General features: G+C 39.1%; 1 protein-coding gene across 5 annotated transcripts in view; it reads left to right on the forward strand.

Annotated features, from left to right (window-relative positions):
* LOC126297635 (probable nuclear hormone receptor HR3) overlaps positions 1–19,230 on the forward strand; it is a 517,590-nt gene that overhangs the window by 458,343 nt on the left and 40,017 nt on the right. For 4 of the 5 annotated variants that reach the window (XM_049988659.1, XM_049988660.1, XM_049988658.1 and 1 more), the window contains 3 exons: positions 5,107–5,275; positions 11,296–11,489; positions 16,412–16,669. In XM_049988659.1, coding sequence (XP_049844616.1) covers positions 5,107–5,275; positions 11,296–11,489; positions 16,412–16,669 — 621 coding nt within the window. The remainder of the gene's footprint in view (positions 1–5,106; positions 5,276–11,295; positions 11,490–16,411; positions 16,670–19,230) is intronic. The other variant, XM_049988661.1, reaches the window with a different exon arrangement.

The raw sequence follows: 19,230 nt of genomic DNA on the forward strand, positions 1-19,230 counted from the left end.
GTTCAACTGCAATAACCTGTGTGTGTTCAGTTGAAGCAAACTGCTCAGTTATGCAAAATTGCACCGTTTCACAAACTTCAATGTAAATAGCTTTGTAGTATTCCTTTGGGGTTTTGAAAGTGTGCAGTGAGCTGCCTTCATTGGTTTCATACTTCTTTGGTATACTGCGATTCCGAGGAAGCGAAGGATCAACAACTTGTGAAAGTCTTTCTTTTAAACACAATTCTCAAAAGTGTTCAAAACTATCACGCCTTTCATTCAATATAAAAGTCAAGTCCACATGTATTTTTCCAGATCAGCAATACTTCGATAAGGGCACTGAATTTTTTCATTGACATCCTCTACCGGGTTCATTGCAAGGCAGTAAAGACGTAAAAAGAAATAAGTCTTGATCTGTAACATTGACTCAAGGTAGCCTGCACATTCGTAATCTGCCTCTGTTTTGTCCTCTGCAGAACATGTTTCAAGAAACTCTAGAAGTTCTTCAAAGTTTGTCAATATTCCCAAGATACTAGAAGCTCGCATAGTCCATCGAGTCAGGCAAAGAGGTCGTAGACAAGCTTGGTCTTTGGCGTTCTCGCAGCGTATGCTTCTGAAGAGTCCCATCTTTTGTTGGATTCCCTTACGGTGTTTATTAAGTCCTTGGCTAAAGCCATAATATCCTTCATAGACGTAAGATGGCGGAGACTGTCTAAAACTGTCACGTCTAAACTGTGAGCAGTGCGGTGTACATAACGTGCTTTTGGTTGTATATCCAAAACTAACTTTTTTATTCCTTTGAACTTCCCGCTCATATTCGAGGCACCATCATAGAACTGTTCTCTAAAGTTATCCAGTGATAAATCAAGACGAGCAAAAACGTCTTTTAATATACTAGACAGAGTTTGTGATTCAGTGTTAGGGGTCTCATATAAGGCAATAAAGTCTTTGTTGCTGATTACAGAATCATTAACAGTACAAATACAAAATGACACTTGTTCGTGAATCAAATAATCACTTGTTTCGTCACCCATAATAGGAAAATGTTCAGTCTTCTTGATTGAAAACAATACCTTTCTCAACACAGACTTTCCTAGTAGGTCAATGATCTCGTTTTGAATATTGTGGGACATCCACTTATACCCCGAATGCGGTAACCAATCTTCAAACTCAGGAATGTCATTCTTTTGAGGTTCCAACAATTGAAAAAAAATTGAGTTTACATCTTCGTGCCCTCTAATTGCCAGTCCTTGTCGGCATAGAAATTGCACAGTAGTAAAACTTGCCTCAAGAGGTAAACGGCTTTTCTTCATATCACTGTTTAACTGTTCATTAAATTGAGAGGCCACACTTCAGTTAGTGATACAATTGTTTCGGAACACCTTTATGCATACATGTATTTTCATGAAGCCGGATTTTTTTCCAAAGCCTTTTTCCAGTTAATAAACCCTATGGAAGTAGGTGTTTTTGTTTTTGTAGAAAGCTAATAGATTTTTAGCATTGCCTCTTTGCAGGTTTTGCAAAAAAAAATAAATAAATCGGTAGATGCTTCATATCCTAGCCATATCTACTTAATCAACCAAGACTTCTGAAATAATCTTCCCTAATCTATTGATGACACAATAATCGTTGGAGGTTGACTTGCAGTATCAACAACTTCCATGCGTGCCTTTTTGGTAACAAATTCACCCACTGCAAACTTAATTCACAATACACTAAGAGACTAAAGAAAAATGAATAAAATATAATCATATAAAATAGTCCACTAAACACTAAAGACGGAACACTAAACACGTCTGCAGCATGCACTGAATGAAACTATCCACACTGAATGACTGCGACAGCAGGGTGGGCTTTGACATGCCACTTCTGAGACACAGGGAGGTGAGGCAGCTCTGGATCGAATCTGTTTTGGTGATATGGGGCTTAATGAGAACTCAGTATAGCTCCAGGGAATATGGAAAGGAGGAAAATTAGGTAAACATTTGGTTGATAGTGCCATTGGAGACAGAGTACAAAATCAAAATGGGAAAGGATGAGAAAGGAAATCAACCTTGTCTTTTTCTAAGGAGCTGTTCCAGCATTTGCCTTTACAGATAATTAGAGAAATGATGGAAAACCTAAATATGGATGATTGAGCATGGATTTCATTCACTGTCTTTCCAAAATGAGAGTCCAGTGTCTTAATTTATCAAAATTGCTGAAGGAAATTATTGAGTATAAAGTGCCCACAGGTCAGTGCGAATAAGGAACTGTTCTACATAAAAAACAAAAACACAATGGGCATTGAGCCTCTTAAAAAGTTATGCAGTATGCTATGCGCAGTGTTAGGTGGAGAGCCAATTGGAAGGACAACTGGAAGAGAACTACAGTGGCAGGGAGGAAAAATGTATCACCACTAGGAGACAGAGTACAAAGATGAAGTTGGTTAAGGATTCTACTCCACTTACAGATCCAAACACATGACAGACTTCATGATTAGACTTCACTACTGTGTACTCTGCTCTACCTGTTTGCTGGCCAGTAAGTACGCAGTGTCTTTTTACTCCTGTACAGGTATTGGCAAGTTTATGCACAAGATACTGTTCATGACAGCTAAGTCGTACTTTCGATCACTGCATATTTTATGCTCACAAGCACTTTGACTATGACATTTACCATTGTGTGTCTCAATTGCACTGACAGTAATACTGGAACACAAATAATGAGTTCACAACTCAGAATACAGACTTTTAAATAGCTGCTTAACTGCTCAGTTAGCAAGAATACTGATGCATAAATCCTGATTATAAGTATGTGTGTTAGTATGCACTTTTCCATTGTGTTACAATGGGATTTCAAAAGTCACTATCTTTGCCTCTCCATGCTTTGTATGGGAATGCTAAGATGCCGCCACAAAGGTATACTTTTTTATTCCATCCAAGACAACATAGACTTAAGTTCTCCTGATATGGATTCATCAGTCATCTACAGAGCAAATTTATGTGCTAGATACCATCTACAGAGGACTATGCAAGGCAATGGAGAATCACCTTTTCTAGGATATTCTCAGTTATATGCTATGGGATCTTCATCCTCCATCCAAACTTCCCAGGTCAAATATTGCATTACCATACATTGTAGATGTAAACTGCATTGACAAATTATCACAGGTTGATGACATAGTGTAACGACATACCATACAACAGGGGCATACATACAATAGCTTGTAAGGGGCTGTAGGCTAGACTCAGGGGTATGGAGTATTTTTAATATTTTGGAAGATGAATGGCAACTTGTATATAGCCATAAAAAGTTACAGTTCCCAGGTATAGGCCCCCTTACCGCACTAAGTCATACATGTTGTAGCATTCCAGGAGATTTCTGTGCAGTTTGAGACTGATTATTTCAGTTTCAACCAGGGTCATGCAAGTGTTGTATGGATTGTCGTATACTAAGCTCTTATCATGACACAAAAGAGACCCATCATCAACAGGATTGAGCTGATCATGGAACCAGAAACCCCCTGAACAACCAGTCCATCATTGTCGAAAGTGTGTGTTAAGGTGGTTCCTAAGCTGTCATGCAGGATATACTGTCACCTCATGATTTTGAAAAGAAATAGGTCTGCAAACTATGAACTGTGTATCTTACAATAAGTAGGTGAATACACGTTCAAAGATGTTTTGTATGGTTCTTGGTGGGTATAATAATTTGGGGATGAGCCATTGGAGGCCATTCATTATATCAAATCATCCAACATTTCTTGGACAACCATTGAAAGTTCACAGACCGACTTCGAATCCCCCTTTTATATCATCTTATAGCCATATGAAAGACACTTTCTTCTTACTAAATTTCGTGTCCTCATGTTCACTGCAGTGGAATTAATAACATTTGATGTTTTAAACTTTACATGTATTAAAGCTAATACCTGCTCTTGAAGATATGACGCTGCTCAACATCGTAATAAGTGGAGAGCTTTCTGTAAAATTCAGAGGAAAATTCACCAATGTGAAGTGACAGTAGTAGTTAAATTCATGTTTAGATCACTTTTACAAGGATACTGGACATGCCATGGAATGACAGTTTAAAAACAAGGAAAAACAGTCTATATACACAGACATTTACATACTTGAAGATCCAGTTTGGCTAGAATGGGACAAGTAGTCTGCTATGCAAAACCTAAATCAGGTTGGCAGATGCTGAGTGGAGCTTCCATCTTCCTGGATAGAAGGTGTGTGTATTCCAAACAGCATGACCTCATTCCGTTTATCCCTAGTACACAATACTGTTTTTCAAAGATATTATTCAATAATGTAACAACCTAGAGCTGCACTATTTGTTCGTTTCTCACTACCGAGCACCACACACGATACATAGACACTATATACACACTTATCACACTGTCATAATGTTTCACTACACACACTATCAGATGACATCAGGCCCATAGTGGCAATGTTTTTTTTCCCCATTTTTTGTACCTCAGTTTCCTATTTGCTTGCACTGATACTAGTTAAAAACAAATGATTGACACCACAACAGGGTGACCATGAAGTGACACTGAGATGAAGGCTCTGGATTAGTAATTATGAGTAGTGAGCATCACATTCATCCATATTTTTTGTGGATTGTGCAAGTCACTTCAGGTGAGTGCTGGGCCACTATTGCTTTTTTATTTTTTTTATCTCAGACCAACTCAATTTGCGTTCCATTTATTATAACACCAGTCTCAACAGGAGACTGTTTGACTTAACTGTGTCACCTTTCTTTTACAATGATCAGGTGCCTGCCTGTTACATGCGAAAAGTGTGCCCCTTGCTTTTTGAAATACCCTGGAGGGCCTTCACTTGTCTTTGGCCTGTGTACTTCCATGACCTGATTTTATCCTTCCCTTCCACTTTTTGTATCCCAGGCTATCATACTGATGTTTATTTTAAGTGTCCATCTCTTTCCTTTCAGAAGGATGTTAGTGATTTGACATTCCCAGGATGGAGGGACAGACGAACCAGTAGTTTGCTTCCTTAAACCCCCTCCCCCGATGCAGTCCAATACAAGATGAATTGTAGTCTTATTTCCTGTTTGGTTCAGCATGCAGTACAATAAGCAGGAAAATTTGACACATGTGTTGTGGTGTGTTCACAGCGGTGAAATTTGGGCGCATGTCGAAGAAGCAGCGCGAGAAGGTGGAGGACGAGGTGCGCTTCCACCGCGCGCAGCTGCGTGCGCAGACGGAGACGGCACCAGACAGCTCTGTCTTTGACCAGCAGACGCCTTCCTCTTCCGACCAGCTGCAGTCTGCCTACAATGGCAGGTGAGAGAAGCCACTTTGTTCTCCACTCTCCCTTTCTTACTGTTGCTGCAGTGATCACTTTCTTTGGTAGCTCTTTGTCCGTTATTACTCCTGCCATGCTTTTCCAAGAACCTTCTTACTTCTTAAAAAAAAATCCTGACTAGTGGCCACGTCATGTTGTACATCAATTTGGTTTACTAACATGATTATCCATCTAACGAGATGTGGAGCCACCTTTTGTGTCTAAATCAATGTTAATCTTCCTGGGAATTGATGTGTGTAAACTCTGTCTGGTAATTGTTGGGATTTTATAGCATTTCTAGCATGCAGAATCTGAGCTATCGGAGAGATAATGGGGGAAGAACACTGGCCAAGAATTGTTTCCCACTTTGCAGGCCAATTGGAAAGCCATGACAGGTCCCAGAGTAAGTTTAATGGAGGCTTTTATTGTGCTTCATAGCCAACATTACAAGATGATGCTGAAGAAGGCAATGAAGGGAGAGCACACAAAGTGATATTTGTAATAATCCTATGTATTATTCTCTCTTGTGGCTTTCTCACAAAGAAGTTGACATATTTTGTCATAAATTGAAACTTTATAAATTAAACTTGCATTTTATACATTCACGCAATTTTCAAAATGTTTATAATAAACACCAGATGGGCATCTTGGAGTAGTCCAGCCCCCCTCGCCTCCCCCTTCCTCCCCCTCCTCAAAAAAATCAGTGCTCACCAGTATGGACTGTAGGACACACCATAGTCTACAAGGTGACCATACAAATCATTGCAGATCCCTCTACATGCTTTACAATTGGGAGAACAGAGCTGGATTATAAATTTACTATGATATTTTGCATATGTAAACACCCCCTATAGCAGGAGACATTTTAAAAGTAGACTTGTTGGACAATGTTGTTGTCAATAGTCCATATTTTGTGCTGTCTGCAGAACAGAAATCTTTCTTTTGCATTTGCTTGATCCATAAGAAGTCAATAGCATCTCGAGTGTGAAGTTTCTTAATGCTATTCTCAAAGAACTCTTTCTGTTATCTCTGTATTATTTAGATCTTTTTTAATCTCAATATTATAGTTATGAGAGTTGACTACTTACTAGAAGTGACAATCTGCTTTAATGACCTCCAGTCTATACCATTACAATTTCCCTTCCATTATTGCATTTAGAACAATTTTCCCATGATTTGTGTGTGCTGTAATGAAAATAACTCATGACAGTAACTATAGATATTATTAAACATTAGTAGATTTGCAGCTGTTCTGAAATATACACAACCTAAGCAGGCACTTACCCCTTGCCTTCCTTGGCAGTCTTTCAGTTCTGAACCGAGCGAGGTGGCGCAGTGGTTAGACACTGGACTCGCACTCGGGAGGACGATGGTTCAATCCCGTGTCCGGCCATCCTGATTTAGGTTTTCCATGATTTCCCTAAATCGCTCCAGGCAAATGCCGGGAAGGTTCCTTTCAAAGGGCATGGATGACTTCCTTCCCCATCCTTCCCTAATCTGAAGAGACAGATGACCTCGCTATCTGGTCTCCTTCCCCAAAACAACTACTTTCAGTTCTGAAAGATCCAGTTGAGGTAATGTACACAAATAACCCGAGAGTGGATCTCAAACTATCTTACATATGCAGTCAATAATAGAAATCATAATTAATACTTGTGTGTAACATACGGAAGTAGTATGCCATAACTACATCTCTCACCTCATTCTGCATCCCTATATTTTATCATTCATAATGATATTCATGTAAAATTATTTGTATCTAGAATGATGACTACATAAAAGAATTGTTTGCTTCTGACATACTATCAGAGATCAATTAAAAAGTAATTATGGATGATTTCATGTATAGAATGAACACTATTGTGAAACTTATCTGATCTATTCAAAAATCTCATCTTGGTAACACAATACAGTATAGCTGTTGTGTATTTTGACAATAAAAATAATTGTAAAGTGAAGATACACAACATATACTGTGTTCTTGAAACTTATTTACATAGAAAAATGTAATTTCATTGCTTCTAGAGCAGGAAATAGTACAAGAGTATATCATAAATATTTCCAGTGCTCTTCCAGATCCTATAAAACCTGTTGTTGCATACTTGTTGCAATTTTTTTTCTCCAAGGAGGAGTAATATTTTTCTGCAAATACAATGATAAGTCAAAACATTATGACCACTGCCTAGCATGATGCTGGATGCCGCCTGGTGGCATTGTAGGCACATGTTGCAGTAACAAATGTATGTAAGTGGAGCAGATGTAGACAGATCACCCTAGAGGATATGGGCTATAAATGGGGAAAACTGTTGAGGTAAGTGACTCTGACAAAGTGTATATTATTATTACACAGAGCCTGTGAATGAGAATCTTGAAAATGGCGAAGGTGGTGAAATGTTCATGTGCTGCTGTTGTGTGCATCTGCAGAGAGAGGTAGAACAACAGTGATACTACCACTAGGCTCTGAATGAATGGTTGGAAGTCCACGACTCTTCATAGAACATGGGGTTCAGAATCTCATCTGCTCTGTGAAGTAGGATAGATGGAGACCTGTGGCATCTCTGCTGAATGAGCACATTGCTGGTACATGCACAAGTGTTTTTGAGCACACCATTCATCGTACATTGTTGAATGTGGAGCTCTGTAGCAGATCGCCCCTGTGTGTTCATATGTTGACCCAATGACATAATCAATTATGATTGCAGTGGGCACAGGACCATTGGGATTCAACCATTGATCAATGGAAATACGTTGGCTCATCAGGCGAATCACATTTTTGCTACACTAGGTTGATGATAGTCTCCACAAATGCTGTCATCAGGGTGAATGCTGGCTTAAAAGATGCAGTGTGCTTGGGATTCAGGCTGGCGGAAAAGTATTATGCTATGGGATACATTCTCCTGCACTTGTATCTGTGGTTGTAATCGAAGAGACACTGACTGCTGTGAACCACCTACATGCCTTCATGCTTGATGTCTTCCCCATTGGTAATATCATTTTTCATCAGTATAATTGTCTCTATCTCAGAGCCAGAACCATCCTATAGTGGTTGAGGGAGCATTATAGTGATATCACATTGATGTCACTGCAACCAAACTCACCTGATGTAAATCCTATGGAACCCATCTGTGTTGCTATCAGGCACCATCACCGTGTTTACAAATCAGTGGCCCATTATTTACATGAATTACAGGACGTGTGCATAGACAACTAATGTCACATACCTCCACAAACATACCAACAAACTGTCAGATCCCTGACACACAGAATTAGTGTTGTATTTCATTCCAAAGACGGACAAACAAGCTATGAAGCAGATGGTCATAATGTCTTGGCTCATCAGTGTTTACTATTAAATCTATTTTCAAAATTTAAACAGATGACCCACAGCAGGTTGTATAGGACTGTAAACTGTACAATGCTCCTCCAGCACTTATAAAATATGTTGTTTCTGACTTCTTAAAGTTTAGATAGTAGCTTAAATAGAATATTTGTGAAAAATTTTCTGTTCCTTAGAGGATTTTTTTTGTTTTTTTTTTGAAAAATGTACAAATAATTTGCATACTTTACCATTAAAATTTAAGTCTAGTTAAACTGTATCTGAGGCTTTACATATCCTAGTACTTGATAACCATTCTTGTATGATAATCATGGTAAATACTTGGCACACTTTACAACCTGTGAGGAGGGCTATGCGAGAGGCTTTCAATGAATTCGAAAGTAAAGTTCTATGTACTGACTTGGCAGAAAATCCTAAGAAATTTTGGTCCTATGTCAAAGCGGTAGGTGGATCAAAACAAAATGTCCAGACACTCTGTGACCAAAATGGTACTGCAACAGAGGATGACAGACTAAAGGCCGAATTACTAAGTGTCTTCTTCCAAAGCTGTTTCACAGAGGAAGACTGCACTGTGCTCCCTTCTCTAGATTGTCGCACAGTTGACAAAATGGTAGATATCGAAGTAGACGACAGAGGGATAGAGAAACAATTAAAATCGCTCAAAAGAGGAAAGGCCGCTAGTCCTGATGGAATACCAGTTCGATTTTACACAGAGTACGCGAAGGAACTTGCCCCCCTTCTTGCAGCGGTGTACCGTAGGTCTCTAGAAGAGCGAAGCGTTCCAAAGGATTGGAAAAGGGCACAGGTCATCCCCGTTTTCAAGAAGGGACGTCGAACAGATGTGCAGAACTATAGACTTATATCTTTAACGTCGATCAGTTGTAGAATTTTGGAACACGTATTATGTTCGAGTATAATGTCTTTTCTGGAGACTAGAAATCTACTCTGTAGGAATCAGCATGGGTTTCGAAAAAGACGGTCGTGTGAAACCCAGCTCGCGCTATTCGTTCACGAGACTCAGAGGGCCTTAGACACGGGTTCACAGGTAGATGCCGTGTTTCTTGACTTCCGCAAGGCGTTTGACACAGTTCCCCACAGTCGTTTAATGAACAAAGTAAGAGCATACGGACTATCAGATCAATTGTGTAATTGGATTGAGGAGTTCCTAGATAACAGAACGCAGCATGTCATTCTCAATGGAGAGAAGTCTTCCGAAGTAAGAGTGATTTCAGGTGTGCCGCAGGGGAGTGTCATAGGACCGTTGCTATTCACAATATACATAAATGACCTGGTGGATGACATCGGAAGTTCACTGAGGCTTTTTGCAGATGATGCTGTGGTGTAACGAGAGGTTGCAACAATGGAAAATTGTACTGAAATGCAGGAGGATCTGCAGCGAATTGACGCATGGTGCACGGAATGGCAATTGAATCTCAATGTAGACAAGTGTAATGTGATGCGAATACATAGAAAGATAGGTCCCTTATCATTTAGCTACAAAATAGGTCAGCAACTGGAAGCAGTTAATTCCATAAATTATCTGGGAGTACTCATTAGGAGTGATTTAAAATGGAATGATCATATAAAGATGATCGTCGGTAAAGCAGATGCCAGACTGAGATTCATTGGAAGAATCCTAAGGAAATGCAATCCGACAACAAAGGAAGTAGGTTACAGTACGCTTGTTCGCCCAATGCTTGAATACTGCTCAGCAGTGTGGGATCCGCACCAGGTAGGGTTGATAGAAGAGATAGAGAAGATCCAACGGAGAGCAGCGCGCTTCGTTACAGGATCATTTAGTAATTGCGAAAGCGTTAGGGAGATGATAGATAAACTCCAGTGGAAGACTCTGCAGGAGAGACGCTCAGTAGCTCGGTACGGGCTTTTGTTAAAGTTTAGAGAACATACCTTCACCGAAGAGTCAAGCAGTATATTGCTCCCTCCTACGTACATCTCGCGAAGAGACCATGAGGATAAAATCAGAGAGATTAGAGCCCACATAGAAGCATACCGACAATCCTTCTTTCCACGTACAATACGAGACTGGAATAGAAGGGAGAACCAATAGAGGTACTCAGGGTACCCTCCACCACACACCGTCAGGTGGCTTGCGGAGTATAGATGTAGATGTAGATGTAGATGTAGATGTAGATGTAGATGTAGATGTAGATATGCTCATTTCAGATCCATGGAAATCATTATCATATAAAGATTGACTTAGAAACTGAATAAAAGTGCTATGCTGTAAGAATTATAGGTGATAATCATAGGTAATTTCACAACTGACCTCTTTGGATCATCTTATGGAAATCTACTTTGTAAATCTAAGAGAACTATGAATACATTTTGTAGCTTTGATACACCCTGCAAGTTTTGACCAACTACTCTTCTACAATGTCATAACAGGGTGTGCACTCCATAAGACTCAAGATACTGACAAGAAAGGCAGAAGTGTTAATGAATGCTGTCCTTATTTTTTGAGAGTGTACTCTATATATATTTTACTGGGAGATTTTGTATTGTCAATAGGATGAAGAAATGATCCATCGAGGAAAAGTGCAATTATACCTACTTCACTGATAGGAAAATTTGTCATTAAATCAGTCAGCAGATGTACCTACCTTTTTTAACAAACAGTTTTACTACAGGATATATTGCTTATGCCAAAAATTTCTTTTCCAGTTATTCATATAACAATGATCTAAGCAGCTACACACCTGCAGCAAGCTACACTTATACGCCAGCACCAGTACAGGCAATGACATATGATATCAGTGCAGACTATGTTGACAGCACGACTGCGTATGATCCTCGCCCAGGCACACAAAGTCTTGAGCTAGCAACTGATAGTGGAATTGTGGCTAGTGTTAGCACAGGTGAGTGTTTTCTATTCCAGTTCATCTCTTACCAAAGACTTTTTAGCCAATGGATTAAAATTTGTGTTTTAGATTGAAATCGTGGATGACATGGCTCATAACAATAATTCTAGAAAATAAGTTGGTTTTTCTCTGAACTACATTTGTTAATGATGTTACGTGTAAGTTTTAAAACTGAAAATAGCAAATTAATGATGTTCAGAATTTATGTAATGCTTCTTCAGAGATCTAACACATTAACAGCATGAATCAAAGATTTTGTTTGTATTTATAATGGTAATTTGTGATGCATCTTCAGTTTTGAACTGCCTAATTTCTTCCTATTGATCAGTCTATTTACTGTCTGTCTCTGTGATGTTCTCAGGGCTTTATTTTTGTATTAGTGGTAGTTTATGTATTACCAAATGTTTTATTTACTCACAATAATGCAAATCTCACAGAAGAGTTCAGATTTTACATAAATCTTTGCCTGATAGAAGTGTGCCAAATAAACAATAAAAACAGGTAATACAAATACCATCCGTTTAATGAAAGGCATAGACAATTCAGGTTTAAAGTAGTTTCAATAGTGATGGCAAGATTCGCCTGAAATTGAAGGTACCTATTTTTTAAGAGCAGTTAAACCTTCTCCTCTTATTACTTCTTTAAAAATCCATCCTATCTTTTTTCGTGTAATTTACACTCATGGAAAACTGAATAAGAGTCACATGTCACCACTGAAAGTGAAATTATTTTGAATGTCATGGTTATTGGAATGACATCTGACTGCAGGGTCAGAAAAAGGTGTGGCACCAGAATACTTGGCCATTTCCAGAGCATAGGTGTTGGCTATGACAGAATCTCCAACACCATGCATGTACCAGACCTTTCATATGCCAATGATGATTATGGTTACCTTGATTCAGGGAAAGCTGCCACACCCAGAACGATCTGCTGTGGGAAACTGTGTTAAAGACAGGGTTCAGTGTCAACTATAATACCTTTATCAAGAGATAGGTAGGTCATAGTGGACACAATCTCACTAATTCAGTACTGGAAAACAATAACCAACAAGCAGCCAAACCATCCAGCACAGTCTCTTTATGGGCTTCAAAAGCCACAACCCATGTATGTAGTACCTTCACTTGTCACATGTTATTTGGAACAAAGATTAACATTGGGGCAAGAATGCTGCCATTAGATGCTTGAAGCATGGAAACTGTCACCTGGATTAGTAAGGATCAATTTATGTTGGTAAACAATGCTGACTGGGTAAGAGGACTTAGAGACCACCTGAAGTGGTGGATTCTGCTAGCCAGAAGGGTAACATTCAGCAACACTCCCATGTAGTATAGTATAAGTTTATATGATACATGAACCTGTTGTGCAATCACCTTGGTCCTTTTGTTCACTTATAGCAACTTATATCTCCAGCGAAACACTGCACCTCCCAATCACTCCCATATGTTAGACTGGTTCGAGGAACACTGCTCAGATGTGATGTTGCTTAATTGGCCCCTACATCACTAGTCTCAATTCTATTGATGACATGTGGGACAGTAGCAAGCAAGATATGTGTACTTTGGATCCAGATTTGACTAATCCTTATGATTTATTGGTGGTAGTTGAGTGGTTATGATAGCTGTCAATACCTTCAGTGTCTTACAGATACCTTCCTGTGATGTGGCACTGTCATCATCAGGGGGAAAGAGGTTGCTACATGTGAATGTAATGAAGCAAAAGTTAATTGTTACACCAATAGGATTTGAGGTCAACTAGGTTATATAAGCCAGACTACTTGCACAAGTACTTTTAATGAAGCTCAACTGTCACTGGAATACTCCATTAGATTTCACTATCTTATGTTGAAAATATAACTACTACTACAATCCTCTGCCAATGGCATCATCATATGTGTTAGGAAGAGGCATGTGGTCAGCACCCTCCTGGTCGCTGTTGGATTTCTTGACCTTGTAACCACAACTAATCAGTTGGGCAGCTTCTCAGTTGGCCTGGTGAGGCTGAGTGCACCCTCTTCCCATACCCCTACTGAGGATAAATCTCTGACAGTATCAGATATCAGACACAGGTTACCCTCATGGCTGTCAGCCCCATTGAGTGCTCAGCTATGGGGGTGTACATTTGCAAAGAAATTGGTCTTAAAAATACAACTGCAATTAAAGATAGAAAGTAACTTCCACATGATTTGCATCCATAGATATGTTCTCACATACAAAGAGGGTAACACAAATACTAACATTTCAAACAAATGGTTCATGTTTATTCCACAAATGAGAAAAACATTCCAGACAATAAGACTATTCAAGAATTAAATATGAAAGACGTTCATAATTCCAAGAAAGAAATAGTAACACTTGATCTTGATGGAGATAAAGGACTGCTTGATTCTTGCCTGTGTTCTGATAGAGAATTAAGACAATCCAATGGAGCTGTGAGTCTGTATTGTTCCAATCACTTTGCTTTAGATTTCCAGAGCTTAATAGTATTGGCTGTTAACATGCTTTTGATAGAAATTAAAAAGTAATAACTGAATGAAACCCAGATTGGTATCACTTTTGACAGGATCTAGAAGAATTAACATAATGGTGCATATGTGATTGTTGTTCTCATTGAATTTTACAAGTGTTTGGTGCATTTGAAACAGGGTTCTTACCTCCACATTTATGATTGACAAGCCACCGTCACATTCAACTTGCATACTGAGCAAAGGGAAAATCAATATTTATATGGCTTTCATCTTATTCTCATGGCCCCTATGTGAGAAATTTTATTGTGGCAGCAGAATTGCTCCACAGTATTATTCAAATACTGGTTCTTTAATTTTACCCAACTCAGTTTTTTAAGAACAGTCAGCTTTTTTCCCCACAGGTTCCCAACAATTTCTGTCAATTTTATATCAGCTGTCGCAATCCTATCAGTGAAGCTCTGAATTTGTTCAGAGTCTGCTGTTATGTCTACTTGTTAAAGACTCCAAACCTTACAGCAATATTCTAAAACTGGTTGCAGTAGTATCTTGCATATTATTTCCTTTATGGCTGTACTGCATTTTCCCATAACCTTTCCAACAAATTTAAGTTTACACATGTCTTCCCTACTACTAGTTGTATGTTCTCATCCCACTTTGCATTGCTTCTCTATATATTTTGATGAATTGACATTCTCCAGACGTTTGTCACTAATCTTATAACCAGATACTATAAAGTTCTTCCTCCTTATTATAGGAATTACCTTGAATTTATCCACATCTCAATGCAACTGGTATTCATTAAAAGTGGAAATTCTGTCAGTCTTTCTGCTTTTCTTTTTGATTATCGTGTACCAATACTTTCCTGTAGACAACTTCACTGTCAGCAAACATTTATCTTTTTTATTTTTGATTCTGGTGCTGCTGCTGCTGACCCTATCTGATATATAATCTACATATACTGAGAATATTGGAGATGTATTACATTTCCTTGGTGCATGCCCAATGTTGGTTTTGCTTTTGTTGAATATTCGCAATCCAGTATAAGATACCAGGTTAGATTAGTCAGAATTTCATTGAAGTTGCATATATGTGAAGATACTCCATGATCTGTGCAACTGCAGTGAAAACTTCTTGATAAGTAGAACAAATACTGCAATCTTAGCTGGAAATCCATCAACAAAAGTGAATGTAACATCAGCATGCATTATAGAAATAATATAGTGCTATTCCCATTAGCAGCACATGTACACAACTGAAAACGATGAAGTCAACATGACTCTAACTGTTAACAGATGGTACTGCTATGTGTAGAAAGAGTCTTTTGTGAGAACTGTTATGACAGTTTGGAACAGCTGATGAAATTTACTGCTTGTTGCAGTGACTGACGGCTGACAATTGACTCCAAAAATGTAAAAATACAAAACAATGCAAAACCCAAAACTGTAACAATTTTTTTTAATTTGTTACATTATATTATTTATGATGAATCAGAACTTCATTTGAATACCTTGGCATGACTGACTGAAGTAATATGAGATGGAATACTCAACTGTATGCTTTAATTGAGCTGATAAATATAAAGTTGTTATCACTAGATGGATTCTTAAAAAAGTAACTTATCTATGAATGTAGCAGAATAAAATACACTTTTAAAACTCATTTGTTAGAATCAATCATCAATCTTGAAACCATATCAAGGATGAATAGCTAAAGACATTTGACACACTTTTAACTAGCTAGAGTGAATGCACTGAAGAGATGCAGCACAAAATCAAATGGAAGATATAAGAAGAAAGATGTCATGTGCCACATAATATGCTAATTTTAAATTTCAATAATACTTCTTCATAGATGATTCAAGAAGTACCATGTCCTTCACTCCCTACCATATGCGCAATTACCAACATGCAAAAATAATGGAAACTGGAGTATATACATACACAAACAAGTCATTTTTCTCTACATAGCATCTGTTTAATACCATAAAAATAGGATAGCCTGTGAAATGTAAATGTAAGAGGCTGGATATGAATAGAAATAACGAAAATTGTCAGGGGAAAATAAGGAAGGGCATGGTGTATGTAAATTGGAGAGGTAAGTAATACCACAGGAAATTAAGTTGCCCATAAGACTCAGATGGCACTAAAAGGATTTGTCTCTGCTGTGGTACTGTGCAGTATTTTCTATATCATTTTTGTGGTATTGATTCAGTTAATATCTCGGCTCACAGCGTGATTGCTCTACAGCTAGTGTGGTTCATCACAACAATGTGATGGTTACAGTTAATTCTTCATATGAAGAAAACTTAAACATAATAATAAAATTAAAGACCAGTGAGACTTTATCCAAAGACAGGAAGAGTGGAAAAAACATTTGGTTACAGTAATGTTGAAATGAAGCCCTATTCATATGACTTATGCAATGGCAGTCAAAATAGTTTGAAATGGTCATGCAGCAGGAGGGAAGACGCCGATAGGGTCCGGGGCTGGCGCCGGTGGAGCCGGCACGCCCCATGCAGCGCTGCGGGTGGGCAGCGGCGGGGGTTTGGTGGCGGTCAAGCAAGAGGCTGCACCTGTTGCAGCTGCCTCTGTCGAAAACTTGGTGGCGGGCTTTGTAGATAGCACAACGTTCCTGACAGCCTCCTCCTCCTCGTCACCTGGCGGCGGTGCCCACGAGCACCATGTGCACCAGGAGCCCACAACCGTCCACCCCAGTAAGGCTCACTGCATGCCACTAACGCAGGCTGCTTCACTTTTATTTTGCAGATATCATCACTGTGCCAAGATGGTGAGTGAGTGAGTGAGTGAGTGAGTGAGTGAGACTGAGTGAGTGATGCCTGTTTGTGTAGACACCTGTTTCTACAAGGACAGTTGTGTTGCACCTTACGCATCCTAAGAGTATTATGGGGAAAAATTATGCTGTGTCTAATAAATCCTTTCCTCTCTGTATCTTTTGCTGTGTTATATGCTTTAAGATATTTTGGTCTAAGAAAATTATTGATCTTCTCACAACTTAAATACATACATTATTGTTGTATTAGCTTTATAAAATGAAATCATAACAAAATATGAGATCTAAACAATCAGATGTGAAACAGAACATTTATCGAGTGGCCAGTATTTGTAATACATTTGCTCTCCTTTCAGTACTGAATAAATGTTAATGGAGAAGATAATTACATCTTTAGACTGTAGTAAATCTGTCTTGCTGTGACTAAATGCCAGTTTTTCAAACACCATTCATAGATATCTATGTCATGATACCAACAATTTCTTCTCCCTATTCTTGAATTGAATTTTTTGTTAATAGGAAATTTAGATTCAACAAATTCTCAGAAAACTTGGTTACCAGGAACTCACCCAGTCAGCATAATAATTAAGAAGTGAAGAATGGACACCTACTGCTCTAGGGGCTCTTGCCAAAAGCCAGGAAAGAAGTTTGCTCTATAGAGCCACATCTCCATTATATGTAATTTTTTACGACTTCCATTTCATCCTTCCAAATTTTTGATGCGGTCAAACTTGATTTGTTTGATGAAAGTGAAGAAAATTTTTCACATTCATTATAAAAATGCTATAGAGTTGTATAGAGAAATGTTGTCTTTTTAACAATTAAATGGATGATGACGATGATGATGTTTGGTTTGTGGGGCACTCAACTGTGCAGTTATCAGCACCTGTACAAATTCCCAACCTTTGCTCAGTCCAATCTCGCCACTTTCGTGAATGATGATGCAATGATGACAACACAAACACCCAGTCATCTCAAGGCAGGTGAAAATCCCCAACCCCACTGGGAATCGAACCCAGGACTGCATGCTCAGAATTCAATGGAGGGTAAAATAATATGTATATTTGTTGTTGCTTGTATTACTGGAGCAGATAAAGTGCTGGGGGGATCCTTTCACTTACAGCTGATATTACAATATTCTAATTCACTTGTCATGAACTATGCTACATCATTTTATTGGACTGTGGCCCTGTTTCATAATTTCTTAAAGAAACTTAATTCTCTATAAATGCACTACTGGCCATTTAAATTGCTATACTATGAAGATGATGTGCTACAGACGTGAAATTTAACTGAAGGAAGAAGATGCTGTGATACGCAAATGATTAGCTTTTCAGAGCATTCACAAAAGGTTGGCGCTGATGGCGACACCTACAATGTACTGACATGAGGAAAGTTTACAACCGATTTCTTATACACAAACAGCAGTTCACTGGCATTGCCTGGTGAAACGTTGTTGCGATGCCTCGTGTAAGGAGGAGAAATGCATACCATCACGTTTCCGACTTTGATAAAGGTTGGATTGTAGCTTATCGCAATTGCAGTTTATTGTATCGCGACACTGCTGATTGCCTTGCTCGAGATCAAATAACTGTTAGCAGAATATCGAATCGGTGGGTTCAGGAGGGTAATACGGAACACAGTGCTGGATCCCAACAGCCTCGTATCACTAGCTGTTGAGGTGACAGGCATCTTATCCGCATGGCTGTAACAGATCGTGCATCCATGTCTCGATCCCTGAGTCAACAGATGGGGACGTTTTCAAAACAACAATGATCTGCACGAACAGTTCGATGAAATTTGCAGCAGCATGGGCTATCAGCTTGGAGACCATGGCTGCGGTTACCCTTGACACTGCATCACAGACAGGAGTGCCTGCGATGGTGTACTCAACGACGAACCTAGGTGCACGAATGGCATAATGTTATTTTTTCGGATGAATCCATGTTCTGTTTACAGCATCATAATGGTCACCTCTGTGTGTGGCGACGTCACTGTGAACACGCATTGGAAGTGTGTATTTGTCATCGCCATACTGGCGTATCACCCGGTGTGATGGTATGAGGTGCCGTTGGTTACATGTCTCAATGACCTCTTGTTCACACTGACAGCAGTTTGAACAGTGGGCGTTACATTTCAGATGGGTTCTGACCCGTGGCTCTACCCTTCACTCAGTCCCTGCGAAACCCTACATTTCTGCAGGATAATGCACGACTGCATGTTGAAGGTCCTGTACGGGCCTTTCTGGATACAGAAAATGTTAAACTGCTGCCCTGGCCAGCACATTCTCCAGATCTCTCACCAACTAACAAAGTCTGGTCAATGGTGGCCAAGCAACTGGCTTGTCACAATATGCCAGTCACTACTCTTGATAAACTGTGGTATTATGTTGAAGCTGCACGTGCAGCTGTACCTGTATACACCATCCAAGCTCTGTTTGACTCAATACCCAAGTGTATCAAGGCCATTATTACGGCCAAAGGT

This window comes from Schistocerca gregaria, chromosome X (assembly GCF_023897955.1).
Source record: "Schistocerca gregaria isolate iqSchGreg1 chromosome X, iqSchGreg1.2, whole genome shotgun sequence".
NCBI classification, from domain to species: domain Eukaryota; kingdom Metazoa; phylum Arthropoda; class Insecta; order Orthoptera; family Acrididae; genus Schistocerca; species Schistocerca gregaria.